We start from the raw sequence: 18,638 nt of genomic DNA on the forward strand, positions 1-18,638 counted from the left end.
AAGAGTAGAAGGAAGCGTAAGCTTATTAGTCTTTTCACCTCCAGTAATATTTCTTGTTTTTGTTTATTAAATGTCTTAAATAACTTTTTAAAAAAATCACATAAAAACCTATTTACGACCCTTAATGAAAACATGAAATCTTCAGGATTAGATGCAGTTTGATTAAGCACGTTGAGGAAGTAATTGATCAAGCTGCTGTTTTAGCTTCGAGCAGGATGAACTCTGTCACATCTGTTTTAGAGATTATTCCCACATCCAGAGAAGCTCATGTGAAGCTCTCCCCGAGGGGGGCCCCCGCACGCTAACCCAGGGTCTCCAGTTTAATCGCGGCAGAATGCGACGCATCGTAAAGTTAAATACAAGGAAGGTCCAGCGGAGGCTGGAGTCCAACACTAACGTCTGCGCGCTGCGAGGAAGCCAGCGTTTAGACGTCTGTTATTTCAGTGTCAGGCTGCGGCAGAGCGATGAGCCCAGACAATAGAGCTCATTGTCCAGAGTTCAGGACCCCCGGGATTCTTTTTTTAAATCCTGAACTCAGCAGCTGAACATGCTGTTGGGCCTTCATCGAAGGTTCATTTTCAAATGAAGTAGGTGATGTCCGCATTTGTCATTTTGGCGGCGGACACATCAGTGCTGTTATAATGGCCTGAACCCTCCAAAATGAAAAAGACATCTCTGGCACATCTTCGCGCTGTCGGAAGGAAAACAGATAAATAAACCCGACAAAACAAGATAGCTGAGGAACAAGCACAAAGTTCTTAAATGGGGTAAAATAAAAATAAAAAAACTGAGATTTTCACCTGTGAATGTATTTAATATTGAGAGTAACATCATGTGTGCAAATCTGAACAGTTCTGATCCAGTTACTTTACTTCTATAACTCCTATTAAAAAAACTAATAGAGCCTAAAAAAAGGGCTTTGACAGATGATGCTGTGCAGCATGACAGAGCAGCTAAACAAAGCTGGATCAAAGTGTAACAACAAGGACACAAATGAGTGGTGAGGAAAATATGAGAGTCATTGTGGGAAGACAAATCGTCTCCTCTGGGGTCAGCGGGTCCATAATGCTGGACAGGATCAGGACCTCGGTCAGGAAACTTCAACCCGCCGCTCTGGAGCCACAAGAGGCTCTTCAGCTCCTCTTTAATGGCTCCTGCAGCTTTCACGACAGTTATGTGAAAATAAACTGCATTTAAGTGTTTAGAATGAGCTAAAAGGGGATAGATTTTTAATAAAGGAAAGAACTCAGCTCAGTTTGGCGTCTCCAGCGGTCCAACCTGCTCTGCTGGTCCTGCAGGCCTCCTCACGCGCCTCACTGTGAGATCAACTGTCCCGTCTGGCACACCCATCCAAATCTGAAGACTGTGGCCGTCTCCCCTCGACTGCTGCAGCTCTCCAAACCCAAACCCTCCCAGCCCGACTCCCAGAGCAGCATGGAGGTGAGATCTGGAAACACACAGCCACAAACAAGAATGTGAGTCTGTGACCACATTGGACACGTTTGTAGTTCAGTCAGACAATAAAGTTGTCGCTTTGGCCAAACGTGGATTTGTTGAGTCTCCGGTGTGTTTGTATTATCTATTTCACCCTTGATTGACTAAGAATTCAGTCATTTGATAGAATGGACCCGGTCAAACAGAATCCCACCGTCAAATAAAAATGGACCAAACACGATTCGTCTGATTCACTGAAGTGACAAAAAGTGAAGAACATCCCACTTCTCTCTGGATGTTCATCCACAGGGCGTCGCTTCGGTCGTCTGCGTTTCGTCCAGAACGGCCCGGATCTCGAAGAGAGTCGCTCAGCTGTCGCTGCCCCGGCTGAAAGAGAGCAAGGTCTGCTCCGAACTGGGACCACCAGAGGAATCTATTTGGAGTGTAAGATGTGGGAGTGGGAAAAAAAACAGCAAAAAAAAAACTGATGTGTTTTCACTTGAAAACAGGGTCTCAGGGTGATTTCATAGACCAGAGTTCATCCATAAGGTAGTGAGGAAGAAGTAGTGAGGAAGAAGTAGTGAGGAAGAAGCAGTGAGGAAGAAGTAGTGAGGAAGAAGCAGTGAGGAAGAAGCAGTGAGGAAGAAGTAGTGAGGAAGAAGCAGTGAGGAAGAAGTAGTGAGGAAGAAGTAGTGAGGAAGAAGCAGTGAGGAAGAAGCAGTGAGGAAGAAGCAGTGAGGAAGAAGCAGCTAAATATTGACTGAAGATTTGTTATAGTTGAAATTTTTGCACTGAATGTCTGAATGTCCCTGATCAGGTGTCCAGGGCAGCGAAGAAAGCCACGGCGAGCGTTCGGGTGGAGATGCTGGCCGAGCCGAAGCGACTTTCCAAAGACTACGTCCCACCTCGAGAACCCGAGTGGAGACGGAAGAACGCCTGGTCCACGAGAGACAACAGCTCAGCCAAGTTTGAGTCTTTATAAGTAATCAAACTATTTGAGCCATGATGGATCTTCATATTGTTTTTGAAGGTCGTTACAACAAAGCTTTTTGCAAAAAGACAAAAAAGTGAAAGAATCGAAGTGAAGTGATCTTGAACTTCTTAAAAGAAATAATATTGTTTGGCGATAAAGTTTGGTTGAGGAAAGCAGCTCGATGTCCTTCTGTGGTATTTAGTGGATCTTTTGATCGGCATGGCAATGAAACTATTTCTATTTTCTTAAAGGTTTTATTTTGTGCGTCTGTTTTAAATTTTGTTTTCACTGATGGGCTTTGGCTTAAGATGTTCTGTTTCTATGGTGACAGCGGTGGGAATGGTATGGACTCGCTGGAACCAGCAGAGGGCAGTAGTGCAATTTCACGGACGCTAACTACCGTTGAACACAAGTAAAGAAGAAGAAGAAGAAGAAGAAGAAGAAGAAGAAGAAGAAGAAGAAGAAGAAGAAGAAGAAGGGAAACAGTCATCAGGGACTGAAAAGCTGCTGATATAAAATAGAGAGAGGGAAACAATCATCAGGGACGAAGAGAGCGGTGGGAAACAATGTAGATAGTTGATAGAACCAACAGATGGCGATAACGGGACTTTATGGATGAAAACTGCCGTTAAACCCAGAAGAAGTAGTAGAAGAAGAAGAAGAAGAAGAAGAAGAAGAAGAAGAAGAAGAAGAAGAAGAAGAGTAGCAAAAGTGTTAATAACAGTAAAGATGGGGAAAGCTAAATTTACTGTGATATTGTACCGACTCAGAAAAAAAAGGTCTGTGACTCAAGGATGAGTTGCGTTAGGTGATCAGGAGAAACCAGGAGCAGGCGCCCCCTCATGGTTTCTTCCTGGTACTGTTCTAGTCTGTATCTGTGGAAAACAGGGATGAAATGAACACAGATTACAAACGGAATCAGAATCACTTTATTAATCCCTGCGGGAAATTCGTTAAAGAAAGCAGGCTTCATATCTGAATGCACATCTAACGTCGAGCATTAAGGAGCATTAAGAGGCCCCCAAAGGGGCCGTAGCACAGCAGCAGCCCAGTAAACCAACACAAATCCTAAAGATATATTAAAAAAATCATTTCTGAAAACTTCAAATTCCAGAAGTCTGGATTAGAAACAGCGATACGTCCCCATGCTGTTGCACTGATGTCATTATTGTGCTTTGCAAACCCCAGATGAGTTAATTCTGGACTGTGATCTTAAGGCTTTTGCTCAATCTCTGGTTTGAATCTCTGATCTTATTGGCAGGAAAAGTGAGTGCTGTTGGAAGTGAAAAGCACGTCTGCGGCCGCTCCTGGCGACGATTCGCAAGCTTTTGTCTGAAGCTCGACGTGATGCAGTGATCTTCATGGTTTTCCCTTTATAGCCCAGATGAAATCTGCGTTTTTATTCAAACCATGTGTGAGTGAATCTCTGCACAATGACACTGGCCTGTCAGTGACTTCTACCCTCTGTGTTTTATAAGGTATTTATATTTGGTGTTTTCCTATAGAGTGAGTTAAGAAAGCCACATTCAGACCTCAGGGTGCCGAGCACAGAATCCCCTGTAATCCCACTTACACTGCTGGTGCCAGTGAGCCAGAGTCACATTAAGAAAAGTGTCCACAGTCGTGCGTTCAGGAGTGGGAGCCAGACATCAGAGGAGATTGACCCCACGTCCTGCGGGGAGGCTAATCTGGGATTAACCCGCCGCCATCGTGACCTATCGGGGTACACAAAGATAAACAAATCAACTAAATAAAAATGCAAAAACATGAGGAACCAACATTCCTGAACGCGGAAAATCTGTCTAAAATATTATTATTTATTTTAAGAAATCATGGTAAAGTCATGAATACAGACAAAGATGATTCTTATTCAATAAAAACACATTTTCAGAAAGGAATATAATACAAAACCAAAACTGCATCACCTCAACCCATTGCAGACTGCATTTAACACACTATTTGAATCCGAATCCTTGACATTTATTCCCTTTACTTTGCTGTAATATTGTTAAATGTGTTGACATTGAAGATACAGCTCAAATTAACTTAGAACATTTTCATCTATTTATTAAGTTCCAGCTTGAATATTCCCGCAAAGTTAAGCTTCATTAAAAGGCGGCGCGGTGGTGAAGTGGTTTGCTTGGTTACCTCGCAGCAACAAATATACATGTTTCCTCAGTGTATCTGAAATGTTCTTTTTTCTCCTACAATGAATGTAGTCTAATGAGGTGAACCCTGGAGCCACATGTGTCGCTTTAAGCCGTCTGAAGCTTTCAAAACTTTTAAATGAATAAACGTTGTCTTTTTTTAATATCATTCCATTTCCACACAAGATTTTTGTTTTTTATAGGACTCTAATCTCTCGGTTAAAAAGATTTTAAAAAGTAAAAAAATTGCCAAAATGGTCAACGTTGACAAGAAAAATTAAACTACCAGAAGTGGTGAAAAAGAAAATTGTAAAAATGGATCAATTAAAAAAAACAAAAAAAAACTGAAAAAGCTTAAATCGCAAAAAATTGTGAAAGAAGGTAAATTGTGATCAATATAAATAATGGGTGAAATAGCTGAAGCCACAAACTATGGAACTAAAACAATGGGAATAAGGAGCTGAAGCTATAAAACTTTTTTTTTTTTTTTTTTTTATCAAGTGAGAGATGAAATCACAGTTTGAAATATTCCAACTTTAATCACAGTTGTGGAAATTCCAAAAAGTAAAACTTTAAAATGAAAATTTTTTGTTTGTTTAGTCTGTGTTGCTCACCTTTAAAACCTGTTTAAACAACGGTTCAAGTGGAAACGCGTTGATTTTTCCGTTTCCAAAATGCTGCCATTGTAAACACAAAGCTTATGTAATTTTCATGTTGGGCCACAAGTGGGTGCTGTAGTCTGTTTTCCTGATGAGTCATAGTCTGCTGCACGGATGTTTTTAAGTTCACGTTAACACCCTGGTCTGTTCCCGTGTCCTCACACTCGACTCTTTTAAACCCAAGTGGCTTAATTCAATTCGCAGATCAGAAAGCAAAACTTTTTAGATTTGCATGCTAAAACTTTGCATACAACCACATGAGGGTGGAGTAGGAACCGATGTCCAGACGAAACTCTTTGGTAAACACTCCCTGAGAAACTGGCAGCAGCAGCAGCAGCACTCGAGACGGCGTGGAGGTTTTAATTTGACTAATAAATGTGGTGGATGCCACTCTGCAAGCTTTCCCAAACGAACCTCCATTTATGGTTCATGACACGAGGTGAGATCTGAGCGTCCATGTGGTTGTACTTGTTCGCCTAAATGATCCGTAGCAGGAAAAAGAGCCGGGTGGGAGAAAAAAAGAAAATGTACGCAGAAACGTTGGGAAATGGTTCAGAAGCCTCCCTCCCCTCATCGTTCACAAAATCCACCGAGAAATTAATAAAAAGTTTTTTTTAAACTTTTTTTTTTTTACATAATTGTATAACAATCTGCAGCAGTTGACCTCCTTGGTTGAATGAAAACTGTTAAATTAAACGGCTTGAGTGCTTCTCTTAAACTGGATTTCCACGTGTTTAATTTTATTTATATTGCGCCAAACACAACACAGTCGTTTCAAAGCACTTTTACAGAGAAAATCCAAGAATTTAACATGAGCATGAACACGGGAGACGGTGGAAACAGGAAGAAACCAGCAGAACCAGACCCAGAAGAGGAGATTTTCTGCAGTTCCAGTTTGGTCTGGGGGATAGAAAATAGAGAAAATAGAGAAAATGAACAAGACAGAGGCAAAGACAAGCAAACAAACATAAATCAACTAACTTTTTCATGTTTTTCTGTTTTATTGGTTTGAAAGCTTTTAGTTTCTGCTTGCTCATACTTGCTCAAACAACAGATTTTATCTCAATGGACCTGGTCAAATAAAAGTTACATGATATATTTACACGCCAGCTATACCTACACTAGATTTTTCCGGCGCTGGAGGGAACTTTTGAGCTCTTTTCACAGTTGTGTGTCGTCGTTGTCAAACCCTCACAGATACGCTGAAGTGACTCTTCCAAGTTTCCTCCCCCGCCTTGACGCTTCGGCCTTCCAGCTAATAAAGTGGATTGTTCAGACTGTGGGAGTGGTGTTTGTACAGTGCGTGTACTTTCAGATTGAGAACAAGTATTAATAGCACGAGTAAACAGTCCTGCAGTGAGTGTGACATCCTGCTGCTGTCATCTCTGAGGAACTTTAGGTCGTGTAGTTGTGTGAAAATGCATTTATTGGATTATTCTGCTAATTAGTGAGTCAAGAGCTCTTATTCAAAGTGTCTGTCAGGATATTTTTCCTCGTGAGACTTGATGAGAAAAGTGTCATTTCAACCCCCCAACTTTTTTTTTTTTTATACAATATTTTATTTTAATTTACGGTTGAGTCACAAAACTTTAACAATGCATGCCATTCCTTTGCCAACAAAGTAGTTGTGTATTTTATAAATATAATAGAAAAATTCTGAAAAATAACTTGTGATAATGTCCCCTCCCTCAAAGTAAAATCATCTAAAAAATAAATAAATAAAAATATTAAAACATCAAAGAGGATGTCTTTTATATTGCCTGGTCACATGATCATTGCATCATCACGGAGCCACAATTTAGCAGTTTGGGCCAGAAACACACATGATGCATTGAATATGCAAAAATATGCAGATTTGATGGCATGAAAGTGACATTCAGTGTTTTATCTGTGAGAAGTGATTCACGTTAATGACACCACCATGAAACCCTCAGGAAAAATACCACTTTTGAAAAGTTAAAAAGTAAGTCAGGTGCTTGATAAGCTGTAGAAATTGACTCACTAAACGTTGTGGGGAGTTAAAAGGATTGAACGTTGTGGCCCTTAAAAATCAGCGCTCCGGCGGCGGGTTCAGTTTCAGACCCGAGACGTTGCAGAAAGCCGGACGGATTCCTCGCGGCCCTGCAGCGTCCTCTTAGCAACACACAAAAAGCAAAGTGCATTCACATTCTGCACACGCTCCCCGTCACGTCGCTTTCCTCCCAGGCGACTCCAGCAGGAGCGGGAACGTTTTCATTCACCGTCGCGTCGTGTTGCATCGCGCTCCTCTGACCCCCGACATGTTTTCCAGCTCTCGGTTCCCCAGCATGAACTCCCACCGCTGTGTTTCGATATTCACGGGGAGGAATCGAGCTGTGTGGTCTGTTTATTCTGCTCTCATTAGTCCGGGATGAGTTGAACGCTGCTGGCAGCAAATCAAAGAAAACACGGAAAAACTGAACAAACCACATTTTATTCATTTGGCCTGGAGATGAATTCTCGGCTTTAAATCATGAAATCAAATCCTATTATAAAGATTTAGAGTTTCTGTTCGTCACATTTGGGTTTTATTAAAAGGTGTGAAGTGTTAAAACGTTGTTTCTTCACAGCAGAAAGACACCGGTTTGAATCCAAGCTGGCGCTTTTCTGTGTGGAGTTTGCATCTTCTCCCTCCCAAAATACATATTTTGCCCTTTCATTTTCTTTAAAACACTTTTAACTGGATCATCATTGCTTCTAATTTGCCGATTCACTACTTTTGCAAACTGTAAAACAAGAGAAACGATCCATTTCCAAGTAATCCGTCCGGCGAGAGGAGGGAGATACGGTCCATGTTTCTCAGCTGAGACTTTAACCAAAAACTGAAAAACTAACTAAATAAATAAAAATCTTGTTTTCTTTAGTGGGTGTGACTTTTTTTTCACACTAGGCTAAACAGAGGAAAACCCCCTCCAGGCTCAGGAAACAGACCCCTCCACTGTGAGACTTCTGTATTTCTATAATTACCCTCCAGAGTGAGGTGCAGGGGGGTGGGGGTTGGGGGGCGGGGGGTGGTGGTGGGGTGGTTAAACAGGAATATGAGCGTTCATAACTCATGAATGTTCCAGTGTTGGACACCTGTGAAAGGCGGCAGTGTGTTTTGCGAGGGGCTGGGCTACCTGTTGGTCCGGGTGTTGGCTTCTGTGCACGGTTCCCACGATCACAGCGTTCTCGCCTCCAGCTCGTTGGCGGGAAACCCCCATCCTGCTCCTCCGGGGCTCCTCCACACGGGCGGAGCTCAGGGTGTCTTTATGACCTGGAAAGTTGAGAATCCTTGTCGACTTTTCCTGCTCAGATGATGCAGCGCAAATATCTAAAACCCCTAAATTCTCTTGGATTCAGACTCTTTCAGCCACTTCTCAAAGATCTTGGGGCAAATAAAGATAAATTTGGAAAGTCTGAATGGATCTATTCATCAAAAAGTCTTATTTTCTCATAGTAGTGTCACGTAAATAAAAGCATTTTCATCATGAATCACTATAAACGGTTGAAATTGACCCACAAAAAAGGCTCGAATGAAAATCAACTCTGAGTCTTAAAAGGCACCGACGTGCACGATGTGACGAATAAAGAAAAATCTTTTCTTCGTTGGTTTTCATAATCTTTATCCCGTACACGTCCAACATCTGGAGTCTTAACTGGGGTGAGACTTGGTCACGTTTGGCCGGAATCGTTTTGTTCCCACCACAGCTGGGAAAATCAGAAAGCCACTAGTTTTTTTGGAAAAGTCCCACTCCCGTGTCGAGAGCGCTCACCTGACCAAAACAAGCCTGTTTGTCAACAAGCGAATTAAACCCAGACAGTTTCACCACCTCGTGTGACATTCAAGGATATTCTGATCCAGAATCCGGATTCTGGATCAAAAGTTAATGGAATCTTCCGCAGCCCAGAATCTCTCTGTGGTGAAAAGTTCCACAAAATCAGTGAAGCAGTTTTGATTTAATCTCACAAACAGACGAACAAACAGATAAATATATACGCCGATGATTTTTATTAGGTAATGAGTGCAGAAAAACACTTATGTGCCATTTGAGGGGATAGTTTGGACTTGGAAGCTGGAGAAGCCGACTTTGGATCGGGAGTTCGCAGGTTCGATTCCCACAGCGTACAGGGCACCCTGAATATGACCCTTGACCCCCAATGTGGCCGCGAACCGCCTCCTAGAAACATGAAGGGTCAGTGACGGAAAAGGAATTTCCCAAAGGGGATTAATAAAGTATGATTATTAAGTTTGCACACAATCAAAAAAAAGTTATAAAAATTCTTTTTTAAATCACTCGGGAACAGTTTTTTGATCCGAGTTGTTTTCATTCTAGAAATTGATCGTAACGTTCTTCATGATCTTTCCCGATAATCCTATAATCCTATAAATACATCCTCACTACCAAAGGGGCCAAACTCTGCCTGAGCACATCTACATCAGGGATTTATAAGAATCACAGCTGCTAATTCAATGAAAACTATATTTTGTCTTTAGTTGTAATCAATATGTCTGCATTATTGTGTTTTCCCATGACGTAGTGACCTTCACATGAGCAACCACGACCATCGCTGTGCCCCGAGGTGGAAAACAGGCTTTCTGGTGAGATCACATCCTTTTTACATACATGGAAATTAAAAAAAAAAAAAAAAAGAAAGAGAGAGAGAGACAATGACATGACATCACCTGACGTTTGTTTAGCTCACAATGACAGATTTATCCCCACATGTTCCAGCCGTGTCTATCATGACCCTCCTCACTTCTTTTATAGTCGTGTGAGGCGTTCGGCTCGCTCCCCTGCGTTCCAGAACCTCCGACCGTAGAACTTCCTCGCACGCGCCGCAAAACACGCGGCCACCGCAGGTCGACTTTCAATAATAATGTTTTTATTTCTGTAAACATGGCGGGTTACAATTGGCAACAACAACAAGACACAAGCACCTTCACATTCCACAAGATAAAATAGCTTCATAGATACAGAGACGAAGAGGAGGAGGAGGAGGAGGAGGAGAAGAGAGGAGGTCAGTTCGTCCGCGAGGAATAAATCTCCATCCCGAAGGAGGTGAGGAAAGTCTCATTCGAACACCGATCCCTCTTTCGGCGGGAGACCCTCGGCCTGCCTCCACTGCTCGTTACGCAGCTTGAACCAGTTCTGCAGGAGACAAAGAGAAACGGGAGTCAACAACCATCACGGAGGTTGTTTTGTTTTGTTTTTATCCGAGAAACACGAGAGCTGTGACGTAAACCGATTCCTGCTCCTCTGAATGAAGGTCCATGTCCATCCTCAGGCTTCAGGTCACGTTTACATGAGTCGTTTAACTGGTGCACAGAAAGAAACGCCCCGGACGTTCGTCTTTCTAATATGTCTTTAAAACTTATAGCCGCTCTGATCCCTTCTTTCTTTTGCAGAAATAGTTCACCTGCTTCCACGTCAACTGATAAACTAAATACGCTGGATTGGATCCATCGGATTTTTTCACTCGTTGAAATTAAACCATCATTTATCTAAAGTTCACATTCATGTGATTTCTATATAGAACGTGAACGTTTAATTGCCACCTAAGGTCATTTTAACTTTTTAGTTCTTGTGCCTGCCCCTTTAAGAGGAACGGTACAAACACCACTATCCTAGACGCCTGTTTGTTTGTTTGTTTGTTTTTCCATCCGGAGCAAAACACAAATAGCACATGAAAACGTACAAAAAATTTAATATTAGTGTGCTTTGACTGCTGCTAATGATTCGGCAAACAAAAAGTGTGAATCATTGTCCAGAAAAAGACCAAATAAAAGGAATACTAGTGAGCAGCAGGCACATAAAATAAAACATGCTTGTAGCCACTTGTTTACATTTCTAACCACATAAAGACATTCAAGGAGACTTTCATCATATAATAAATATCCTCATATTATGCAAAGATTCCTGTGTTAACATGCTGCAACACCTATTATTAGTTTCCTACACAGAGTTAGAACGTTACCGGGCTAATTCTGATGTCGTGTATGTTGTGATATCGTTTTTAAAAAAAAAATAAAAAAATCTGCTCAAACAAACAGTTTCTTATCTCGAGCATAAACAATTCGATGTTGGATAAACAAAGTGGAGTCGCTGCCCGACGCCATCGTCCGCAGAATCACACCACAGTCACACTCGGTGCTGCTGGTTCACGACTCACAGAGGCTCTGTATCGACCCCGAGGCTCACTTTTATTGGGGAAAACCACAAGAAGGAAAAAAAAAGAAGAAGAATATTTCCATCTGATTTTGAGAAAACACAGAGACTGAACGAGCCTGAAGTTCTCTGCACTCTGACACTAAAGCACCCGTGACCCGAACCGGCTGCCGTCGCCATCGAGGGGTTCACCACAGCGGTGATGTAATGTCGGTGACGCCGAAGGGGAACGGGAGGGATCCAGACCGAGGCTGGACGATTTTCACATCTCCTGATGAAGACACACGAGATTTCCATTTGGAGTCGTCTGGCCCGGCACTCAAGACTCCATCGATTCGGAACCCCGCTGCAACCCCCCCCCCCCCCCCCTCCCGCCATAAAGTTACACGCAAAGTACAAAACGTCCAAAAGCATCACAGCGCCCGCCGTCCGTGAAGAATCACCATCAGATTTAAACAAAGGCGCTTGTGTCGGTTTCTCCTGCCGGCTCGATTACATAAGGAGGCCTTTTTCTTTTTCCCCAAACTGCTGCGCTGAAAAACAAATAAACTGCTCTGTGGTGGGAGCCTCAAACACGCCGCCCCGCCGTCCATTGTGAAGGTTGTTGATGTGAAACGGGGGAGTGGCGGGCCGGGGTGTGTTCGCTCGCTTGAACCTTCCTCCACTCGCGGCTTTTGTTCGACACACAAAACGGCGGTCGGGAAGCAAAGAGAGCCAAAGGGGGGGGGGGGGGGGGGGGGAAACACACAAACGTGAGATGAGGCGACCTCCGGCTCACCCCCGCCTGCACCGCGCTGCTCTCGTCAGGTCGCCGCAGCTTTTCCCACCTTTGTTTTTTTTCCACGCTGAATGGGAAGACAGAATGGGCTGGATCACGAGCCTCAGCGAGGTGAAACGTCTCTACAGAGGCCTGCCAGCAGTTTGCAGCCGAGCCTTTCAAAAGGTCAACCTTCTCTTGTATGAAAATTTCCTCCTTACGGAGCAAATAAATAAATAAATAAATAAATAAATAAATAAATAAAAAACTCTGCTGAGATATTTCCCCCCGGGGGGTGCCAGACCATAACCGGAGCGATTAATCACTCCAGAGCCGCAGTAAAGATCCACAACAGTCTTTCTTCCCCGTTTCAAAGTGAAAGCGCATCATTTCATACAGGAATGTTTTAAAAACTTCCACCTTGTGTGCCGGTTTCAAAACGTTTCGTTCCCAGCGGCTCCGAGCAATCGTTGTCGTGTAAACAGACCCCCAAAACGCAAACGGAAATTTTGCATACTCTATAAAAACGTCACGAAGAACAAGGCCACAAAGTAATGTGATAAATATAATCTAACCTCAACACCTAATCAGAGTGTTTAGATAACAGTGCTCTTTCTCTTGGGCCTGATTTGAACCAAATGGACGTTTCACACGTTACGGTTTGTTGACATCAGGTCAACATATAATGTGTAAAAACAGAGTTGTAGAGCTCAATTCAAGCACTTACGCAGACGATGTTCATGTCTTTGTGCTTTGAGGTTCGTTCTTCCAGAAAACAGTCGGGGGCAGTTATTCCAGTAAGACTTCATCCGATTGGCCAAATATGTTGCGATGCAGATCGTGTCTAAACACTAATTTACCGCCTTTCGGTCGATCTTCTGCGACACCACAGCACAACGTCGATGCTGGGATCCATTGTGCACGATTGACTTTGTTGTTTTCGATCATTTTGACCTTTGACCTCTTGAAATAATGAGAAGAAATACCAGATCTAATGCAGTAGACGTTCATCAGATTCTCCAAATCAAATGTGACGGTCAATTTAAACATTTATTTATGACAGGAAACGTGTACGTTGCAGAAATTATCCTCTATTTATTACTCATATTATCACAATGGCGATTACTTAGTGATTTATCACTCAGCCCTACTACCAACCCTTCTAATATACACACGTCTGTGTGCTGACGGAGATATTTATGTATATTTACAGTCCGTCCATTCATTTTCTGAACTGGAGGCGACCGGAGGCTCAATGCCAGGAGACGGGATCCATCCTCTACTGCTCCATCTGTTCCATTTACCATGAACAGGTTTGTTGTTCCAGGCATTGCATATTCGGAAATGTCTTCACCTCTGCAGCTTTCTCAAATGCTTTTACATTTTCCATTACGCATGAGAACGGAAAGCTGAAACAGCGAGTCTCTGTTTCTCCACATAGAAACTAACGGCCACTTCTACATCAGAGATCATTTGATGTTCATGTCATCATTATTAACGTATAATGGGACTTATCATCTAATGTTTGTATGAAGAAACAGAACTAACAAACAAATCAAAAGCTACTCTGACACAAATAACATCCGACCTTGATTGGAGCCGTCGAGATTATATTTATTTCTTTTGAGAAATTCAGGTTAAACGAAGTCTTGTGATCAAAATCACCTCGCATGTTTCAAAAATCCTTATTTCTTTGGCACAAACATGATTAAATGGTAATAAATTGACATGTTGGCAGGTTGAATGATTTTTTTTTTATAAAGCACTCTGGTCTCTGTCATCTCAACAGGATGAAGCATTTGCCTCAAGATGAGGGGTTTTCTCATTTTGGAAGAGAAAATGGAAAAGCGAGCATCAGATACCAGGAGACGCCTCTTCACCGTTTACATTATTATTATCAGTATCAGGCTCCTGGGAACTTTCGCTTGATTGAATCTGGAACTCCTTAAAAACAGTTTGGACGTCACTCCGCTGCTTCCATCTACGGATGGAAAACATGAAGAATGACCATATCATCTATTAATCTTACATTAGTTTCCAAAAATTTCCCTTTTTTTTTACACTGATGACAAAAAAAAACAACAAAAAAACAAGCAGATGCTACAGATTACTTAATATTAATAGGTCAAATTATTTTATACATTTCGATGGCGACAATAATCCAGAAAGAATCGATGGGATTGACAATATATTGATTTTGCAAAATCACAAGTGGCCACTAGGAGAACAAGCTGCTTTTTGGTTTTCAGTTTTAATTCACCCACAGGGTAAAATAATTCTATTGTTACCATAGGAACAAGATTGGTATGGTTTCAAAACACAATATTTTGCTGAAATGTTGAACTCAATGCAAAACATTAATAAAAAATAAATAGTCCTCATAACACAACTGGACTTCAGCAGAATAATTGAGTATTATGAGCAGTTCTTTAAGTTTTTACTAATGATTTCGTTAAATACTAAATTGATTATTCTTTTGATTAAGCTATTAAAGTTTTCTCGATTAGAACTTTAATCAGTGCAATGAAGCTGAAGTTGAAGTATTCTACCAACATTTTGGGCCCTTCCCACGTCACGTGTAGTTTCACTCTACATTTTAATGGAACTACATTCATTACATACATTCATTTTCCAAAGGGACATTAGTTCTGATGAAGTCATAAAACTCTAAGAGAATCTTTATGTGACAGGTCGGTGCCTTCGTGACTTGAGCGTGGTGAAACCGGTCCGTGAGGCCGAACTGGAAAAACTGCGTTTGAACACGTGTCCGACGTCCCGGCGGCTGAAACGTTCGTACCTGCCATGTGAGAACGCCCCGTCGCTCACCTGTCGTCCTCCACAAAACCAACAAGCTCAGAAATTTGCCTACAAAACGAGTCTGAAGCTGCGTCAGACTCGTACGACAAAGATTTGCATGTGGGGACAAATCCCTGTTTGTTTGATGGATTGTAAAAAAAAAAGGAGACATCCGCCATTTTGCTTTTTGGAGAAAAAAAAGTAAAAATACAGAGTTTCTGAGGGTTTTCTCACCAGGATCTGCTGTATCTGGTGGTGCCTGCATAGCTTCAGCATGCTTTGTGGCGTTATCGGTGCTCTGAGGCTTCACATCTGGCTGCTGATGTGGCAGATGCCCGGACTTTACAGTAAGCCAGAGGCATTCCTCAGAGAGGAGAGGTGGTGGGAGTGTTTACATGTGGGAGTGAGGGGTGAGGGAGACTAAATACCTCAGTATTAAAGCAAAGGTTTGCATAATTAAAATGCCGGGCTGCTGGCTGGTGACTTCATTACTGGAGCGAAAGCTGTATCTTAACAGTATTTGATTATTTTGAATAGTATTTAAAACTTTCGAAGCTTTGAAGCTGCAGCGAGAACCCAATAAATGGATTAGTCATCAGTATATAGTGCCTATTTTAACATTTATTCTTTGTGTCATCGTTAAGGCAATTAAAACTAAAATCATTCCGTTTAAAATCCCCCCCCCCCCCCCCCCCCCCCCGAGATATCTTAACAGATTTTCCATTCCAGTACTTGTTAGGTGGTAGCACTTTGAAGCTCTATCAACACACTATTCGTTTTTTTTATGACCTGGTTGTTTTTTTTTCCAAGCATACATTATGAAACAGGTTGAATTTTAAGTTTTGTGTAAACTTCTTCAACTTAAGTTAAAAGGGCAAAATCGAAGTCATGCCTCTGTTGTACACTAGGTGGCACTGTTGAGTCAATTTAAGTAATGCTTATCATTCGCCTGGTTTTTTTCTCGATTTGTAGTTCGGTTAAGTATAACAACGGTAAAATAATGGTAGCTATTCATCCTGCTGCTTCTTTCTGTGACTCAATACGCCACCTTGTGGTTGAAGCTTGTATTGAAACACTAATCTAGCCTGGTTAAGCTGCAATATTAGCAGATTTTGGGAAGAACGTCACACATTTGTCTTTGTGACAACATTTGAACTGTTGTTTCTGTCTTTTTCTGCTTATTATTCAAGTTTATTTTCATTTTACAATAAAAAATTAGAACATATTGCACCTTTCAAGTCCAGTTAAAGTTTAACTTTTCAGTTTATTTTCAAGAATTTAAATTGCGCTGTCGTAAGTCGTTATTTCCGTTATCAGTTGACACACGCTCACCGTGAAATAAAGAACACGCGTGTCAAATGTTCATTTCTCTGTATTGTAAACTGGAGAATATTTCACGTGTGCATGAAAATGTGAAGTTCTTGGATCATTAACAAGACTTTGAAAGATTCCTTTCTCGTGACCAGATCAGAAAACATGCACTGAGGCAGCGGAGGCATGAACAGTGACCACATCGCCAGCTAATGAAACTCCCAACAGATGTCATGAGTGAGCCCCACCCCTCACTGTGTGATTAACGGCTCCTTTTCTGTCATTCAGAGCCTCCGTCAGCCTGCACCATGACTCACTGTTTGGGAGGATGAACAACAGTTGCAGGCGGACCTGAAAGAGCAGCAGGAAACTCAACTCCGGTGTGACTTCATCAGTAAAAACAAACCTGGAGCTGCTCCACTGGCGGGCGGCCGGGCGGCCTCGGTGGTCACTTTACACTCAGACGAGCATTGTCTCGTCACACGGTGAGATTTCAACACATTCAGAGAGAACGACACCGTCCACAGACTCTATCTATCTGGTTTGGATTCACCGTGTGAGCTTGTTTTCCTCAGAGGTCACCTGACTGGACCCCTCATAAAAGACCCCCGAGGAAAGTTTAACATTAACCTGCACAGGTCATGAATCATTTACTGTTGATTAACTACACTGCAAGGAAAGAAGCACTGACGGGTGTTTTATGTTTTATTTAATGAAAGCGAGCCTGAGTCGTTGTGTCTTTTTGATCAAAACCTCCCATAAAGTCAATGTGAGCAGTATTTACCTCATAAAAGTGCAAACTAACAAAAAGGAACTGAGGGTTGCTTTTATCTCTAATAATTAATTCAAATGTTAAATTGTACCACTACTTTGCACGGCTAATAAAGACACTTCTCTCCCCGTGCAAGTCACTCTAGTGTGTTATTTTAGGAGTTCAGAGAATTAACTGCCTGAATGGAAACTAATCAAACTTTAAAATGAAAAGAAATTGAGACAACATGAGTGTTTGTGGATGAAATGTGATTCATTTGGAGGAAGTTTTGCGCAGTAAAATCAACAGAATAAGTTATATATATATATTTATATTATCGATTAGAAAAGGTTTAAAAGTTAATGTTGGTATAAATCCTGAGCACTCAGGCGGTGTGAGCTGCTCAGGCTGGTCCTCACCTCGGTTTCCTCCTCTGTCAGTCCGCACTCAGCCGCCACCAACATGAGCGTCGTCTCGTCCGGATGCTTGCTGACGTTGTTAAAATTGTACTCCAGAGTTTTGACCTGGTCCTCGGACAGCTTCAGGCACGACTGCATCGTCTGCAAAGCCATAATTCCCTTTATATCCTTTAGTTGTTTTTTTTTTTTTGGGGGGGGGGGGGGGGGTGTCGTTGTTTGTGAGTCTCTCGGCTCGGGGGGTCGGGATGCGGGCTGTGCGCACAGCTGGACGCGCGGATGGAGCGGCTGAAGACGCACTGACAGCTCTGCAGCGTGTGGCCGTGTGTGGAGGCTTTACTACTGTCAACAGAGGCGCGTCACCAGGCCAGACCCACTGCACGAGCCCTGCCTCCACAACACCCGAGGAGGAGGAGGAGGAGGAGGAGGAGGGACACACTGCTCCACAACCGCAGCCCCAAACTGTTCTGGGAGAGTGAAACCCGCTCAGACGGGAATACATAGGTAAGCACCGTAAATCACCAGATTTATATGTTGTGGTACAATAAAAGTTTTACATTAAACAGGAGGTCGAGGAGCGGCTTTACACGAAGCGTCTCACAGCACGTTTTATTCTTTGGGTTTGAGTTGAACAAGGTTGTTCATAGTTTCCATGTCATGCGGATCGAATCAACGCGTCCCGTCACAGAACAGCGGTGATTTCATGTGTTTCTTGATTTCCGAGGTTCGGTCTGTTTCTGTCCTCTAGAGGTCGAAAATGTGCTTCCAAATTTAGAAAAAAATAAAATAAAATAAATGATGCGATGAACATATTTTTGGAGGAGGAGATTAAGATTTAGAGAATTGTGTGTTGTTGTTTTTTTTCCTTCACCAGGAGATTTTAATCAGAATGTGATAAATAAACAATAAGAAAACACAGTAAAATCACATTTTAAATCAAACTAACACACATAAGTGAAGCATGTGTCCAATAAATCACAAAATTAAGGATTCTCTTGTTCCAGAAAACAGGCATCGTGGCTGAATAATGAATATTTAGTGTGTAGGTGTTTGTTTCTCTGCGTTTGCAATGTGACCATATTCTATAATTATAAAGGAACACGGCACACATATGAAACTTTCCTTTAACTGTATTTTCTGTCTGTTAATACAGGATGTGAACAAGGAAGTTGCTCAAGGAAAAAATTTGCAGTTTGTGATGAAGAAATAAAAAAAGCAGAACTGTCA

The 18,638-nt window shown here is 42.1% G+C and overlaps 1 protein-coding gene across 1 annotated transcript; it reads right to left on the reverse strand.

The window, feature by feature from the left end:
- Nucleotides 1–10,077: 10,077 nt before the first annotated feature.
- Nucleotides 10,078–17,755, reverse strand: hopx (HOP homeobox). Its single transcript, XM_080466256.1, has 2 exons — nucleotides 17,415–17,755; nucleotides 10,078–10,363 (listed from the first exon to the last, which is right to left on the reverse strand). The coding sequence occupies exons 1-2, from the start codon at nucleotides 17,565–17,567 to the stop codon at nucleotides 10,286–10,288; spliced, it is 231 nt and encodes a 76-aa protein (XP_080322382.1). The 5' UTR covers nucleotides 17,568–17,755; the 3' UTR covers nucleotides 10,078–10,285.
- Between the last annotated feature and the right edge of the window lie 883 nt (nucleotides 17,756–18,638).

Source organism: Lipophrys pholis, assembly GCF_963383615.2.
Source record: "Lipophrys pholis genome assembly, chromosome: 6".
In the NCBI taxonomy this organism is placed as follows: Eukaryota; Metazoa; Chordata; class Actinopteri; order Blenniiformes; family Blenniidae; genus Lipophrys; species Lipophrys pholis.

Coding starts and splice junctions, on each gene's coding strand:
- hopx (XM_080466256.1), bottom strand. CDS start 17,567: ATGGCTTTGCAGACGATGCAGTCGTGCCTGAAGCTGTCCGAGGACCAG. Junction 10,364..17,414: donor TGACAGAGGAGGAAACCGAG/GTGAGGACCAGC, acceptor TGTCTCCTGCAG/AACTGGTTCAAGCTGCGTAA.